Source organism: Haliotis asinina, chromosome 15 (assembly GCF_037392515.1).
Source record: "Haliotis asinina isolate JCU_RB_2024 chromosome 15, JCU_Hal_asi_v2, whole genome shotgun sequence".
In the NCBI taxonomy this organism is placed as follows: Eukaryota; Metazoa; Mollusca; class Gastropoda; order Lepetellida; family Haliotidae; genus Haliotis; species Haliotis asinina.
The window spans coordinates 11447569-11464327 of NC_090294.1; the positions used below are offsets into that span (position 1 = coordinate 11447569).

At 37.2% G+C, this 16759-nt stretch overlaps 2 protein-coding genes across 4 annotated transcripts in view; one reads left to right on the forward strand and one right to left on the reverse strand.

The window, feature by feature from the left end:
* Positions 1-12347, reverse strand: LOC137265904 (ras-related protein Rab-24-like). Of its 2 annotated transcripts, none has more exons than XM_067801381.1 (8): positions 12272-12347; positions 9512-9658; positions 5928-5996; positions 4190-4336; positions 3788-3887; positions 3299-3349; positions 998-1060; positions 1-160 (listed from the first exon to the last, which is right to left on the reverse strand). In XM_067801381.1, the coding sequence occupies exons 2-8, from the start codon at positions 9632-9634 to the stop codon at positions 96-98; spliced, it is 618 nt and encodes a 205-aa protein (XP_067657482.1). In that variant the 5' UTR covers positions 9635-9658; positions 12272-12347; the 3' UTR covers positions 1-95. The 2 variants fall into 2 exon arrangements, with proteins under 2 accessions (XP_067657482.1, XP_067657481.1); XM_067801380.1 differs by having other exon boundaries at positions 9506-9658.
* An 829-nt stretch (positions 12348-13176) lies between these two features.
* Positions 13177-16759, forward strand: part of LOC137265151 (probable tRNA(His) guanylyltransferase) — a 49583-nt gene continuing 46000 nt past the window's right edge. Inside the window, exon 1 of one of the 2 annotated variants that reach the window (XM_067800474.1) lies at positions 13177-13337. The gene's annotated coding sequence lies outside the window, so the exon portion shown is untranslated. The remainder of the gene's footprint in view (positions 13338-16759) is intronic. The other variant, XM_067800475.1, reaches the window with a different exon arrangement.

The window sequence follows — 16759 nt, forward strand, 5'->3', positions numbered from 1 at the left end:
TGTCAGTCGAGTCTACCATCCCCACGACAACAGTGTTGAACTTGACCTTGGTGCATGAAAGCGTCCTTCACGTCATCATGAAATCATGGGATAGGTCAGCTGCCTTTGCAAATACATCCAGACTTGCGGAATTCACGTAATACAAAAGAATCTTTTTCCTCTGAAAAAATATTATACAAGGAGTTAGGTTGTGTTGAATGAAAACATCTACACATGCTTCGCAAAGGAGAAAGTTTTCCTGATGGTAACAATGTTGTCAGCTGAAGTTTGTAGCTAGGTAAATCATAGCCAGATGCGTTATAAGATGGAGCTGAATGTACAGATTAAAACCCTTTTTGCTCACAACATGGAACCACCTTGTCCGTGACCTGATGCCAATAGCTGCTGAAAGTGTGCTAACATGTCTATGATCCAAAGACACAACACTGACCAGTCATCAATGCATGGTCACGGACAATGACATTCCATTCAGTGAATTATTTACAACTGACTAAACAGTAAAAGCATCTGTTTCTTGGTTTCCCGTGATATTTGGGAATAGTGAAAACTTATGACCAGCTCTGCTCTCTGGATGTATTCTAATGGTGTCAGTCATCATAACAGCAGTAATTAGGCTGCATCAAAATAATTATTTGTTTCTCGGTCGCATTTATTTCAAAAGTGACGAGTGCGGTAGGACTTTCCTTTTTAATTTTTTATAGGAAAAAAGTGACAAGGAAGGAACACATTTTTATTTTGTTCTCTCAGAAATACAGCTTGGGAAGTTTTACACGTGTTATTGAGTTGTAGATTCCTTCACACTCGTTCCTACAAGACACTCATTGTTATAGTAGACAAATGGATAATCGGGACGCAGACAAGTCAAATGTATTTTTATTTAAATGGCCATAAAAAACTGTTACATGCACAAATAAAAGTGACGCACCCATGACCAAGAAACATTTCACTAATTTTTTTAGCCTTACATAGCTGGTTCTACATTTTTCTACATACTTACTCTCTGGTGTTTCTGGTTTAACAGATGCCAGGTACTCTTTGGCTATCTGTTCAAACAATTCTTCTGGAAAAAGGGGGGAAAGGGAACTTGTCAGACACTGTGAAATCACATTTGACAAAAAACATAAGTGAATAGGATTTAAAATCAACACCAAGATATTACTCCTATCTATTCTGGATTCATATATAACTATTTGAGATAATTAATTTGAGAAACTGTTTTACAGTTAAAGTGATGCAATATCACTCTGTGCCATAAGATGGTAGTAAATCTATCAGTGTGAAAGTGTATGTAAACATGTCAGTGTACAGTGTAATTGACAGCCTTGTGTGACCAATGCAACAACAAACAGTAAAATGTATGTGAGTAAGTGACCTTAGTTTTACATCATGCTCAGCAATGTTACAGCAATATCACAGAGGGTGAACAACAGAAATGGGCTTCACATATTGTACCCATGTGTGAATCGAACCCTTGTCTTTGGCATGACGAATGAATGCTTTCACCATTTTTATGCTACCCCACCACCCCATAAATTGTATGTGCAATTGAATCCCGTTTATCCGGACATTTTGGTTTCACACAAAACAAGCAAAATGTCATAACATATAAGTGTCCCGATAATACACGGAAGGTGGAACGCAGGTTACAAGTTGTCAGGTCGTCTCAGATGTTATCATGTGGGGTGTGATGCTTCTGGTGGTAAGTTAAACGTAAATCCACAACAAAAAGACACTATTTTGCCAATTGCATATTCTTTTTTCAATTTCACAGACACATTTCTTGCCCTGAAAACATATGGTGTCACATCAAACTTATGCTGTCAGCAAAAAGTACACGTCCGGATAGGATCACATGATGTAGATCATGTTGCAGGCTATTTTTAACTTGCATCATGACAGACAGTATGAGTCGATTTATAAGTGTTATATACAGTACAATTACAGTATAGTTCACTACTTAGCAGGTGTTTTCGTTAGTGATGAGATGTTCTCACACCTGTCAAATCCTAATTAACAACCTAAGTTACATGCATCCCTAGTCTTTTGATGGGTAATTGATCAATTCACATCAAATGCCTTCCGAGTGATTATGAATGAATACACTTAGTCATAAGGAAACAGACGTGTCTGACGTGACACATACATATGCACATGTACACAGATCTTCCTGTCTGGACACAGGATATTTTTTTTAAAAAAATCTATGGGAATGGTTTTAAAATTTGCCGTCTGGGTCTGGAAATGTGTGGTCCAATTAACTGTTAAGTGAGTATAGTTACTCAACGTAAGTTTTGTTTCACATAAAAATCATCCAGAAGACAGGGTTTCCAGGTAGACGGGGCACAGCTCCAGATAAGGCATGTATTTGCATATTTTACTCAATAAAAATCACATTTACTCAATTAATTACAAATCTGGGAGTACAAAAAACGCTTAAGAATTACTTAAAACCCAATGGGTCTATATATAATACCTTGCATACTTTACTCAATGAATTAAATTGGCTTGTGTATGATAATTTGTAGCGGAGTCCAAACACTATACCAGCATTAGCAAATGTTACGTCATGCCTATATATACACACTTTTAGGTGGAATCGCACCACTCATTGTGAACATGTCACTGAATGACTGGCCTGTATTTATTGACATTACAGCAAAAGGCATCAGCTCCTGGAACCTCAAAGCCTTGCTATATCTGATTCATTCATTCATCCATTCCTTCATTCATACTATTATAGCCGAAACCACTGTCTGGAGGTGACTGTAGTAGTCACATGACTTCCATCTTACCTGTTCACAAATGGCTGTCAACTATTTGGGAATATAAAAACTTAGATCTGTTGTGAAGCATTTATATTTACATATTTAGAAGTGCTAATTACCCAATGAGGAAAAGACTCTCCGTGCAAAAGTACTCAATTCTTTTTAAGTAGTGGGAGTATACAAAATGCTAGTTACTCCTCAAAAAATGCAATTACTCATACATAAACAGACATGAGAGTAAATGCCCAATTGCTTGAAAAATTATCTGGAGCTCTGGCGGGGTCCGAGTAAACAGGGTTTGACTGTACCTAGTACAGTGTACAGCAACACTTGACATGTGATAAAGGTATGATACTGTATGGATGACAACTTGTTCATTATATTATGATGTGGTGATATTTATATAATGATGTGACCTACACCGAAATGTCACATCAGAATACAGTTAAGTTGGCATCAATAATGTAGAATGCTTTTCTTTGTCTTTATTAACTTCTAATATGCCAATCAAACAGAATGCTTGACAAACTTACTGATGTTTTCCCCTGTCTTGCTGGAAGTCTCGTATACATCAGACATGCAATCTGTGAAAACAATAGGCAGTGAGTGAGGGGAACTAACGCCAACAGGAATAGTATGAATACTCAGTGCCAATTAGAAAGTAGTCAAAAATAACATATCCTAAACATATATTTGCAATTACACTTTCTCAGTAAATTACTGATTCTGGTACTCTTGTACAGCTAAAACAGCTGATGTTGTTGTGGGATGACACTTAGGTACCTGATTCTGAGGGGGCTTCGAATCCTGGAGGGACTCAATGTACCTGAAGCACAAGATACTGTACTTTCCTGATAAAGTGTAATCTCAAATGTAATATATATTACAAATAGGAATAGTATTGAATTACACTCTTTAGCATCACTTCAATACAGAGTGAGGGAGCAAGATTTAACACTGTTTAGCAAGAGATAAGGTGATATATCATGACATATGTATATGGATGTATCCAAGAGTCGTACCATCAGCCAATGCCTTTGCTGCTCTCTGGTTTACCCGCCTTGTCTCTGGATCGTTGGTCACCAAGTCCTTCTTCGTTCCACACAGGTAGATCTTACAGCTCTGCAGAAATCAAAACAAGTTCTGTAGGTCTCGCTTTTAACAACAAGCTAAATATCTCTCATATCCACGGGTCCTTAAAATGTTAATGTCCTACCACTGTTTGAAATAAACCTACTCAGATATCCGCTGCTAAAACCACAGCAAATGAAAGCAAAAAATTCATAACATACACATTTCCAAATTCATCAGATATTTATGAAATTATGAATATCAACACAAACCAATTGTGAAGACTGTAACAGCTTTCCTACTAAACATTAAATCAGTATTGAGTGAATTTCTCAACATAAAGTTCAACACACCTCCTCATGTGTCCTGAGTTCTCCTATCCAGAACCGAGCACGGTCAAAGCTGGATTTGTCTGTCATGTCAAAACACAAGATGGCTGCCCTGGCACCACGGTAGTAGATCCTGCTCATAGCCTCGTACCTTTCACTTCCTGCTGTGTCCTGCAAAACCATCAGTCAATCTTTACTCACCAACACTCAGATCTTGAATACCATACTGAATCGGAATGTGCAATGACACTGACTTTAAAATCAAATGAGCTCCGAAGTCAGATGTCTTCAATAGTAGTGCTACTTTTGGATATAGCGATACTACTTTCCTCCAGAATGATTAATATTGCCCCATTCTATTCCTGATACATTGCTCATCATTTTCCTTAACACAACTGAATCCATATATTTTTCAGGGGCGGTGGAGTAGCCTAGTTCGCTCGTCACACCGAAGACCCGGGTTTGAATGTGTGAAGCCCATTTTCTGGTGTCCGCCAACGTGGTATTGCTGGAATATTGCTAAAAAGCGACGTAAAACTAAACTCACTCACTATATTTTTCATGTGACATAAATACTTCTAAACATAAATTTAAGTTCATGTTTTGAAAGCATTTTTGTATTGTTTTGAGAGTATCAACATCAGTTTGAACAAGCATTGTCACTGAAGTGACATAATTCCCTGTCACAAATTATCAAATCAAACTTTGAGCTGAAACTTTCAAAGTGTCAGAGTGACCTTGAAAAAGACATCACTGTCACCCAAACTGACTGGGCCCTACACAATCTGTAGATGACGCTTGGTGTCAAGTATGAAGAAAATACAGTGACCAGTTCTTGACATATCTCACTGACAAGCTACACAAGTGTTGTTGTGACCTTGAAAACGATGTGAAGGTCACTAAAATCAACTGCACCCTATGCCATCCCTAGATAAAACTTTGTGTCAAATATGAAAAAAATCCAACAACCGGTTTTTGAGATATCTTGCTGACAAGGGCAAAATGTTAAAGTCCCCTTGTGACCCTGAAATGAAGGTCAAGGTCACCAAATCTGACCAGCACTTTCTCATGTTGCGATGAACCTATCTACCAAATATGGAAAGAGGCAAAGATGTATGTATGTATGTATGTATGTATGTATGTATGTATGTATGTATGTATGTATGTATGTATGTATGTATGTATGTATGTATGTATGTGTGTATGTGCCTGTATGTATGTGCCTGTATGTATGTGCCTGTATGTATGTATGTATGTATGTATGTATGTATGTATGTATGTATGTATGTATGTATGTATGTATGTATGTATGTATGTATGTATGTATGTATGTATGTATGGATGCATGCATGGACAGACGGAGCCTCATATAATATCCACTGCTTCATGCTTCACGCATGGTAGGGGATAAAAAAGACTAGAACAAAAGTTAAGTATAGAAACCATGTACATTCTGCCACCAAAGCTTTGTATAGCTGTATGAAATGTTCCATGTGTGTGTGAGCGAGTGAGTAAGTGAGATTACTTTTAGCAACATTCCATCAATATCATGCCAGGGGACAACAAAAATGGCCTTCACTCATTGTACCCATGTGGGGAATCGAGCCTGGGTTCACCTGATGAGTGAACACATTAATCATTCCCCCAGCCCTCCCAGTCCCATGTGTGAAAAGATACAGGATTACATAGTAACTGATCATAAACATGAGGTATATAAACAGACAACACACATGTAGCATGTGCAGGATTCTATCCCACTAACCCATATTCCCATCACCAGGGTCTGTCCATCAACATCAATCTTCTTCGCACCAAAAGCTGCCCCGATTGTCTGGAGAAACAAAACAGTAGATATGGCTAAGTATACAGGAAACATTTCAACATACCAGTGGCATGAATACTGGACTGATTCCTATTAAAACAAATTCATCTATTCTTTGTAATGATGTTGCCGAGCTACTTCTGGTTCCTTCATCAGGCAAGAACTGAGACAGTATAGAGAATTTGTATAGACAAACAATATATCAACAGTATGCATAATACCCAAAATTTTTGTTTGTTGTTTTACGCCACACACAGCAATATTCCATCGATATAGCGACGGTTGTGAATAATATTCTTCACCAGACAATCCAGTGATCAACATCATGAGCATTAAACTATGCCAAAGGGATATGATCATGTGTAAACCAAGTCAGCGAGTCTGACCACTTGATGACCTTCGCTATTTGACAACAATTCCTTGTAACCTCTGGAACGATACTTTAGAACCACTTCTTGCCTCTTTTTCACTGAGGATTCACACACAGTTAATAAATTTACACAATGACTTGTCAACACTTGCTACAATTATTCATTCTTATGTACAAAGATGGCGATAAATGACAACAACTATCAAGACATGAAGTGACAAAGCCAATGAATTAATGAGACATAAGCTTATGCAGCACAGTGACAAAGCTAGCTGTCATAACAAAAATAGCAGGTTATTACAACAACAACAACAACAAACATACAATGACAATGTTTATTTGTGGCGGATGGTATGACTACAGCTCAGTGGAGGAGGTCTATGCCTGAGATTCAGTTTATATGGTTGATGGCTCACTTCTTTCTTTGGATTTCAATAGTTTCCTGTGGTTTCCTGTTTTCCTACAGACTAATGTTGGCACGGAAAGTCTTTGCTTGTAGCTTAGACTTATGTCTAGTCTCTGAATCATGTGAATAGATATCATTCTGATGGTAGCAAATAAACACATTTAAATTGAAAAGGCAGATGGGAAATTCAGAAACTACGTGGGATCAAGACTTACTTCATTTAGGGAAGAGAATGGCGGGGAAGGCTAGGCAGTAGGAAAAATAATGTGGTTCGGGGATTGTGAGACACTATTTGTGGCTGGGAGATGTTATAGTACACCAGTGTTCACGAATAGCGTCTGACCTTCTGACAAATCTGGCAGATTCGCCAGTGGTCAGATAGAAGTCACCAATCCGCCAGCCCCAGTGTCTGACTGAATATTTCACATTGTCTTTGTGTGAAGTTGTTATTTGTGGCATGTGGCACTTGTTTGCTGTTTATATATCTTATGTTTGTTATCATATAAAGTTAATAATTTCAATTAGGAGATGGACCTACTGTGTTTGAAAATCAGAGACAGTAGGTCTATCTCCATTCTACCATGACCCATCTAAAATTGAACTTCGTGCAGAAGACACTGCATGATCCGGCAAGGGATGAGAGGCAAGTGAAATTCGTCTGTGAAGGGAGTGGTTGGTGCCTTTCCTATTTTTTGAACATTTCAACATAAAACACATTCTGTCTAAAGAAAACAAATAACTGTTTATTCAATGCAACTGTTTTGTTTGCTCTGATACTCTTCCTCCTTGGTTATACAGTAATGGAATCGTCTGACCTGCTTATTTTCGTGGAAGTAGAGTTACGCAACAGGTTCAAATGGCGGATGAGACAGTGTTTACATTTTGCCAAAGTTTGAAATTTGATGTGAAAGTGGAAAATACACGACTGGATGTCGAATCAGAGCCCCCCCGAATTGAAGAATAGATCCTTTTCTTATAGACCTTGAACTGTAACTCATCAAAAACTGTTGATTTTTATGCTTGGCGAGTGTCGATTGTGCTTTCATGTACTTGCCTCCAACCCGTCAATGTGGCATGCGGCAAAAGAGTCACAGTGCTGTTTTGTCAAAATGTGTATACGTGCGACCAACTAGGGATTCTTGGAAAATTTGTTTCAATCATTTGGGGATGGATTGAGGTCAAGCTTTTCTCAAAGTGTACGAACGTAACAGTGACCGCCTTGCAGGGAGGATGGCAGAGCAAAACTCTGGTGGTTCAATATTTTACATATATTATTGTGACATCATGGAGTATGAGTAACATAAATTTGGTGTTTCGCCAGACAGTTATCTTGCAAACTTCCCATTCTAAATGGAAAGAAATATACCATTTTCCAGGTAGGTAAATGTTTACTAACGTTTTGATGCACAATTTTGTATAGATAGGGGTGTATTTTGGCAAGGTATTCTGATTTATGTGTTAGATATTGTTTATGTTAGGGGCTATGTAGAATCTATTGTAATTGAGTGTTTTTATAATTGATGGTAATATGATATAATTGTGGACGAAATATCATATAATTGCATTTTTTGAGTTTGAATAAATGTATTTTATCAGCATTTCCAGCACGTCTGTTGTGTTGATATCAGGCATGTTGGTGGTCAAGCTGAAGTAGTGCGACAGTGTTGTATATACATGTTGTAGTGAAGCACTGTGAAATCAGATACATGTTTAATCCAAGAATTTTGAAATGCATATGTGGAAAGTCCCAAGTCAGTGTCAAAATCTATCTATTTGTTGTTGTTATGACCCGCCACCATTGTGGTCAAATGGAAGTAGTTCTCACAATAAGACTTGTTAATGTGTGGTGAAACGATCTAAAATCAGATAGCGTCAATCCAGAATTAATACCGTCTGATTTTTCTGAACAACCAATCAGAATCCAATATTTTCTTAAGTCATGGTAGAATGCCAGTTATAAGAAATGTTAAATCTCAAATGTTTGTTTAACTTAATTCTGTGGGTCCTGTGAATTTTCCGTGGGTCAGACAGACATCTGAAACTTACAGGACCCAATGTCCTGTTACTCTGAAAAACCATCGTGAACCCTGAGTACATTAGTAGTACAACATGCACTTATTTATATAGATTACAGGGTCAGATCAGCCCTTGCAAACCTGTGGTAAACTATAGACTAACAACAAGTCAGAATGTCATGAACACCTTGTGGACCCAGGAGTATGGGAGAATAATGTCAATGAATTTCTGTTTAATCAAACACAGTGATGTCAGAACTAAACAATACAACACAATCAGTTGTTGGTACATTATGAACATGTTAGTACAGTGACGAAGAACTGAAACATACAATAGTATGGAAGCCAGGCAATCACAGAGGGTTATCTCTCATTCTAAACTATTCGCCCTTCTCAGGCAAATTCAAAAACGATTTTTGTTTCCATTTTGGTCAATATTGGGACTTTTTAGTAACTTTTTTAAGCTCCAAATTCAGAGGAATTACTACACTGCATTTCAACACTGCACTGGATGCAATGGTTAAAACATATCACTCATTACCGCTCATGAAACAAAATATAAGATATTTAAGATTCCAAATTGTGAAATTTAATGACATTTGTTGAATGTTTGAGACAAATGTTTGCCCCTGACTATGGTGAGATAAATCTCTGACACTTATTTTGCTTAAGAGAGAGCCCTCTGATAAGGACGCAGGCAAAGGAGGAGTGCAGCAAACCGTCAAACCATTACATTCTGGTATGGCACCACATCACCACTGAATCGGTCATGGATGTAGCGCTCAACAAGACTTGTCTTCCCTGCGTATGCCTTCCCCAAGAGAACCACTTTGATATCTACTCTACTTCCTGCCATCAGAACTCTTGGTCATCATAGGCACTGAAACAACAAATAGAGGACACTAAGAACACATGCAGTGAAAACAGTGAGAATCACAGAGAAGACTGTTACAGATGCAGTGAACTTACCTATCTACCTACCTACCTACCCCACCCCCCCACCAGTATACTGCTCAGCTGCTCAAAGGCACTTTATTTTTCCCTTGATCACTGGATGTCAATCTAGCCTGGTGCTTCAGCCAGCAGTATCAATATCAGTGATATAAACTATTTTCCAGCAATATCAAGGCGGGGGGCTGATGCACATAACAGATGTTGCTGGTCATGATGACAAAGGATGTGATGACAATTGCTGGTGCAGCACTCATAACAGATGTTGCTGGTGTGGTTAATAACCATGATAACAAATGATGTGATGACAATTAGTGATGTAGTGCCGATGTGGCTGGTGATAGTAACAGGGGAGGTGATGATAAGTACTTATGCACTACTGATACCAGATGTTGCTGGTGATAATGACAAAGGACGTGTTGACAATTACTGATGCAGTGCTGCTAACAGATGTTGCTGGTTATGAAAGAATGACTATCATCTTACAAATCTGGTTCATCTATATGCTGGACAGAAATGCTGGACATGCTGGTTGTGAGTAGAATATATTTGTCATGAGACTATTGAGAGTTGATTTAGAATGATAACCTTGAAGTTGAAGACACCTTGTGTTACACAGGTGAGCATTGAAGACACCTTGTGTTACACAGGTGAACAAGAAAGAAAGTATGCATCACAGTTCCGGTGTCCTGATGCCATGTGAAATTTTATAGCAAAAGCAGATTCCTCATCTATCACTTCTTTAAGAAAAGCATGATTTGTAGACACCAATGTATTCATTGTGAATAACACAACATTTCAGAGTGTATGCTCACCTGATGTAGGAGCAGGAATACACTCCAAATTGTCACGCTATTTACAATAAAGAAGTTGATATCTAATGATCTGTGAATCTTGCTTCACTTATGGACTCCAGTTATAAATGTTCGTTAAGGATTTCAAGACTTGTTTGTTTTTCCCATAAACAGCGTTTATCATTGTTTTACAGGATACTGTAATAACCGTAATATTGAAACACGTGGCATAAGATAAAATGCTGTCATACCAATGGATTAGAAGATATCAGCAAGTGTAGATGTTCAAAATCAATTAAAAATAGCACCTACCCATGCTAACCCTGATGATTACACTCATGGCTGACATGGCAACGTCTTGGCTATTCATGCAAAATAATGCATTAAAGATGTATATTTTTTGTGTCTTAGAGTTACAAGTTATCAGACCTTATTAGGCACAAACATAAGGAATCTAACTTTCTTTCACATTGGAAGGCTAGATGCCTTATCAAAATAAATACCAAATACCCTTTCAGTGATCTGGAATTCAGGCAAAGCTTCGAAATCAACTGTTTATGACTGACCATAAAAAGTAGTTATGCATCTGAACTGCATCAGTTAAGCACAACAAAGCCATTAGGGGGTGTAGTGAATTGAATCTGGCCTTTCTCACAGACAATAACAACAAACCTGAAAATGCATACTATTTCCTGTCAAACTAAAATGCAAGACTAATAGTGCTAAAGAGTAAACACAGAGTTTAATGAATTTGTCCTGGAAAAATTACTTACGTTCAGCGGACCAATGAGATTGCTCGAGAGGCTGCGAGTGCGGGATAACGTTCACCCCAGAGGTGTTTTGGTTTGATTTTCGAGTTTGAGGACATATTAAAGTTAATAAAATGGGTGTTATGTCGTGGAAATCGGGCAGGATGTGTGGGGACATGTATAATTGAGAGGTACGTGTGCATAGTTTCGAATGTCACTAAATTCTTAGCGTACATTTCAGCCTGAAATCGGAACGAGTCTATGTCGACACGACAATCCAATATGGCAGCTGCTGCTCCTTTACTCTATTAATATATATGACGTGAGTGTATATCTATGGTCTATGTTTAACCTACAGTGCGACATCGGGTTCCTGTGGACTGAGTGAAGAAATCCATTGAGATTTACAGTTGATACTAAAGTGTTAATGTACGTGGCAGTGATCTGGAATACCCTTACCCACTGTACCATAACAGCAGTAGAGTAATATTTTGTGAAGTGAACAAGCAATGTCCCTCAAAACCCCACAGCACAGAAGTTTTACATAATGACTCTAATGACATACTCTTTTATGGTATATATGTTATATTTTGTTGTTTGGGGTTGCTGTCCATCTGTGAATTCTCTTTGTTTGAAACAGTGCTCGGCTATCATCACCAATGACACCTAGTTCCGCATGATCATAACTTTATCTCTAAACCAAAACATAAATGCCCCCTCCTGTCTTGAGAGCTGTTGACCTACGAAGAACCTGGTAGTCATCTTTCCGATTGGTCAAATATGCGGGCTATATCATAGGCAAGAGCAAAGGTCTTGTTTGACTGTATGACAAGCCAATGTCTTGGGGCGACAGAAATTATTTCTATGTAGGACAACCTGATCTAATCACTGCTGCCTGTATGACTAATGACCACCATCTAAGTTCATTTAAAGAAACAATGAATCTGTGAAAATGGTAAAAAGACAAACGATACTCATAAATCGACAGTATTTACTCACACGAGAAGGGTCGACTTGTGTATCTTCTGCGTAAAAACTTCGAGGGTGTTTTCCACAAATGACCAACTGTTAGAGTAACCTCCCTTGAAAAGGCTCCACCTATGATAGTTTAGCAGAAAAAGCATACTTGTAAATAATATGAAAACGGATTCCAATTTGCCAGCCGAAAATAGGTTCAAAGCGTACATTTGATACTGCTATGCTGGAATGGCGATTAAACATAAATCATTATATTTTGACAGCCTCAAAGACAAGTCACATGATGCCAACCGGGTGTGAGTCGTGCCCAGATTTTCACAAGTACCTTTGCACCCGTTCGCTTGGTATGAGGTTACGTAATACTTGTTCGGGACAATTAGGTAACACATTACATCCATGTAACAAAAGAATAACAGAAAATTCATTGCACAACAATTGCTACAAGGGCAGTCTGTGCATGTCATTATGAAGGCAACATTTCATTTTCTTGGAGTGTGGGTAAGTAATGGGTTTCATATCATTTTAGTTAAAATGTTCAGGGGCACAAATTCTTTAAGCACTTATTTTCCCACAGGACATGCATATAGCATTTCTAAAATGTAATACAGAGACTTGATTGTAGTTTCAGCAAAATGTAAATATATCAATATGATAAATTAGCGAAATATTTAAGCACACTTCTGAATCAGCTTTATTGTAAATAATTTTTATCTTATGCATTTATAAAAGAAACGATCTAATGTGACCTTTAAAATCAAAAGCGACTTTGATGAAAGTAAAATGCAATATGATTGTTAGAAACTTTGTCATATAAGAGTTTCCGATTTATTTTTTTTAAAAAATGTATACACAGAGGGCCTAAGTATGTTGTTTACAAGTTTAATTTATGAATTCGTTTTCACTTCAAATCTATTGCTGATATTAGTAATAATCAGGATAACATTCAAGCTCTGTGCATGGTGTTAATGTCTTTTGAATGTAAAAGGAAGCACTGAATAGTGCAAAGAGCTTAGCACACGTGAATACCTTTCTCCGTATTGCAACATCAATGAACATCTTACAGTCACAATATAGCCATTAACGATTGGTAAGTGATACGACAAAATATAAATATCCACCCAATTTATGAGCCCTTTGTGGGGCAATTATTAACCCAGAAGTCATTTATCAACACACCAATATTGTGTAATGGTTCTAATTTCGATCACCATTGTACCCATTTGAGAAGGTAAAGAATAGGATTTTTAGCAACTGTGGCGAAGTAAGTGGGGACGTTTATGTGATGTTATTCTTTATTTCAAGTTTTTGTGAAGTTATTTTCTACCATTGATGTCTCTTTAACTGTTACTCTGACAATTTCGTCCCACTACTTAGTACTACATGGAAACATGTTGGTATCGATGATCGCTCTTCATCTGTGCTTTTGACAATTTGTGTAATTGAAACCCTGCAACTGGACGTGATGAAGAGATAGGATGCATTCAAACAGCGCTAAGAAGTGTTTGTGAACCTACTTGAAGACTGAAAAATGTAGTGGGAAATTAATTTGGACAATTGGTCTAACTGTTAATTGCAAACCAAGTCCTCAGCTTCATGAGCATTTCTAGGCTGTCGTACAGACCCTGAAGTATATATATCCTAGAAAACCCTACTCAACCTAACAAAAGTACCATAATATGTACTTAACTGAGAAAACATAATTCCAAGTATAACATATGTTACCTTTGAATACATGATTTGAATAATTTACTGTAGGCTCCAGTTCTCTGTACGTGTCTTATAAGCAAAGCAAATTGTAAAATGAAACAATGTATAAATAATTTGGTAAGCACAAAATATTCTAAAGGTCACATACAGCCAAACATGATAAAAAAACAATTATCACTTATTCGTGACTTATTTTATACATTGTTGCTTGTGAAAAGACAAATATCCAAAATTATAAGTCTACAATCCTGAATCCAAAGTGCAATATCTTGTACGTGGGTTTTCTTCCCTTGAAATGAAGCACTCCTGAGACCGAACCCTGTCACAGCAGGTGGTTGTGCACTCAAGTGTACTGAAGACTTTTCATTGGCTGGTTCATTTGTCGATGTGCAGAAAGCTCATTGTGTGTGTATAAGCATGATAAGGAATGATCTGTTTGACTGGCATTTCAGAAGTATGGTGATTAATAAAAAAAGTAAGATTTCTTATGGATAACAACTTCTTTCATTGTATATGACGTGGCGTTTGGGTATGGATTCATATACTGTTGTCAAGCAAGAGTGATAACAGTATAAAATCCATACCGAATGTTGCATCATATACAGCAGAAGAATCCATAAATCCATAAATAATGTATATAGAGATGTCTATACAATCTGAGTTTGCACCGGTTGTTGTCCGATCTGTCATCAGGTAAAAAAAGATGTCGTTTGTTTGCAACCCACATATATAAAATAATAATAGTTCATTTATAAAGCACATATTTCCATGCATAATGCATGCTCTAAGTGCTGATGTCAGGACAAAAAGACCCTCTGGAAAAGGTGAGTCTTTAGTGATGTTTCAAAGGTGAAGAGTTCTGTTGTTTCTCTATTGCTTATTCTCTATATAATAACATCTCATGTGTACAAGTATCACTGCTACATAATGTGACATTGACAGAACCCAGGTTCACAAGTCATAAATTGATGTATTCTGTTTATAGTAAGTATAACCTGATAGGTGTTAACTTCAAGTTGCATGTGGTCAATGATTGAAGTTTTGTTTTGCATATTGTCAGTAGCAGACTTACAGGCAGATACATAGGTGTCAGTAAAACAGAGATTAAGTTTTGTCAGTGACAGAGATAGCTTGTCACAATCAACATATCTTTCTACGTTTGCATAGACATGTATTTAAACATGTCAGTTTTCAAGCTGAGCAATTATTAGCAGTGAAATTAGTATTTCTAATGCTACACTTTCTTGAAGACTTGGTTTGCAAATCTGAATTTATGGGACCAGTGTATATTTATTACTGCAGACCCAAGATGCTTGTAATCACAAGAAACATCTCTGTTCTACAACTTTGACCTTAGTGATAATCCTTTCACGCTTCACTTGCTGTGTTTGTATGAGTCACCTTCCTGGGTCAAGCCATGCAAACCTGATTACACAACTGGTGAAACCACAGTTTTGGCAAATGCTGGGTTAGAATTAGTGAATTGTTTGAACTGTGATTTTCTGGGCTTTTTTTCATCACATTGTTTTTTAACATTGTAAGTTGAATTGGCATTTTTTATCATTTGTTTCTGTAAGTCCATATATAACGGTATCAGAATCTGCAAATTTGTTTTTGCAATGAATTTGACCATTAAAGCAAGACTAATTGCTATTTTTGATTTGGAAAATGCTTAAAAATTGGTGAAAAATGAGAACATAGAATTTGGGTTATTTTCACATTGACTGTGCAAAGTAAAACTTTACAGGTCAAGTAACTGAAAAAGATAATCAGATTTGTTGTGAACATTGATTTTATGAGGTACATTTGTTCAATTTCATTATATTTAATCTTGATAATATTCACAGCACATATTTAAAGAGGTTAGTGTCATGTGAACATTCTGAAACACGACTAAGCTTTCAAAGGTTGTACCTGTTGTATTCTGTAATAACACCCATTGAATGTGTGAAACTTCACATGTGAACTCAGTATTGTATGTAATTAAAATAAAAATCAGCCATCTGTAATGAACATTCCTCACCTAAAGGTTTTTCAGGTGCAACAGACTGTGACATGTTACTTGTTCAGCAAGTTTAGAAGTGCTGATGGAAGATGTTTGGCAAAACTTGATTAAGTTTAAATTTTATAACCATTATCCACTGTTGAATATAGGAGTCTGGCAGGAGATGGAGAAATATAGCTTTGACTTAAATAAATTTGTAAACTATCAGACATAGGCAGTGGATTCCTCAACTTGATAATTTTTCCTTCTTTAGAATAAACATAAGAAAACATTTTTAAACAGTTTGTTTACATTGAACCCAATACAGTGGAAGCTGTCTAATCCACCACTCATTTTGACTGAGGAAATAATCCGTTTTAGAGATTGTGCCAGATCGCAGAGCTGATGATAAATGTACAAGCCACTGAAGGGACTTGCATTTTATGCCGGTGTTAACAACTTGCTGGATTAGACAGATGCTGGTTTTGACAGCTTCCACTGTATACAATGTATATAACTGAATTTACTTTTCAATAAGCCATGATGAGGGAAAATTCATGACTGCTACCGGTGAATATCCGTGTTACAATTGGTCTTGTAGTAAGAGGCAATCGGGTGGATAGGCTCCCTGACTTGGTTGACACATGTCATTATATCCCAATTGTATAGATTGATGCTCATGCTGTTGATCACTGGAATGTCTGGTTCAGACACGATTGCTCACAGAACACTGCCATATATCAGGAATATTGTTGAGAGTGGCTTTAACCAACCAACCAACCAACCAGCCAGCCAGCCAACCAACCAGCCAACCAACC

What these genes read in the sequence shown, in the direction of transcription:
- LOC137265904 (XM_067801380.1), bottom strand. Translation starts at nt 9,634, where the DNA reads ATGGCAGGAAGTAGAGTAGATATCAAAGTGGTTCTCTTGGGGAAGGCA. An exon ending in CCCTGGTGATGGGAATATGG is followed by an intron (nt 4,337 to 5,927) that starts GTTAGTGGGATA and finishes ATGGTTTTGCAG; the next exon opens with GACACAGCAGGAAGTGAAAG. An exon ending in TAAACCAGAAACACCAGAGA is followed by an intron (nt 161 to 997) that starts GTAAGTATGTAG and finishes ATATTTTTTCAG; the next exon opens with AGGAAAAAGATTCTTTTGTA.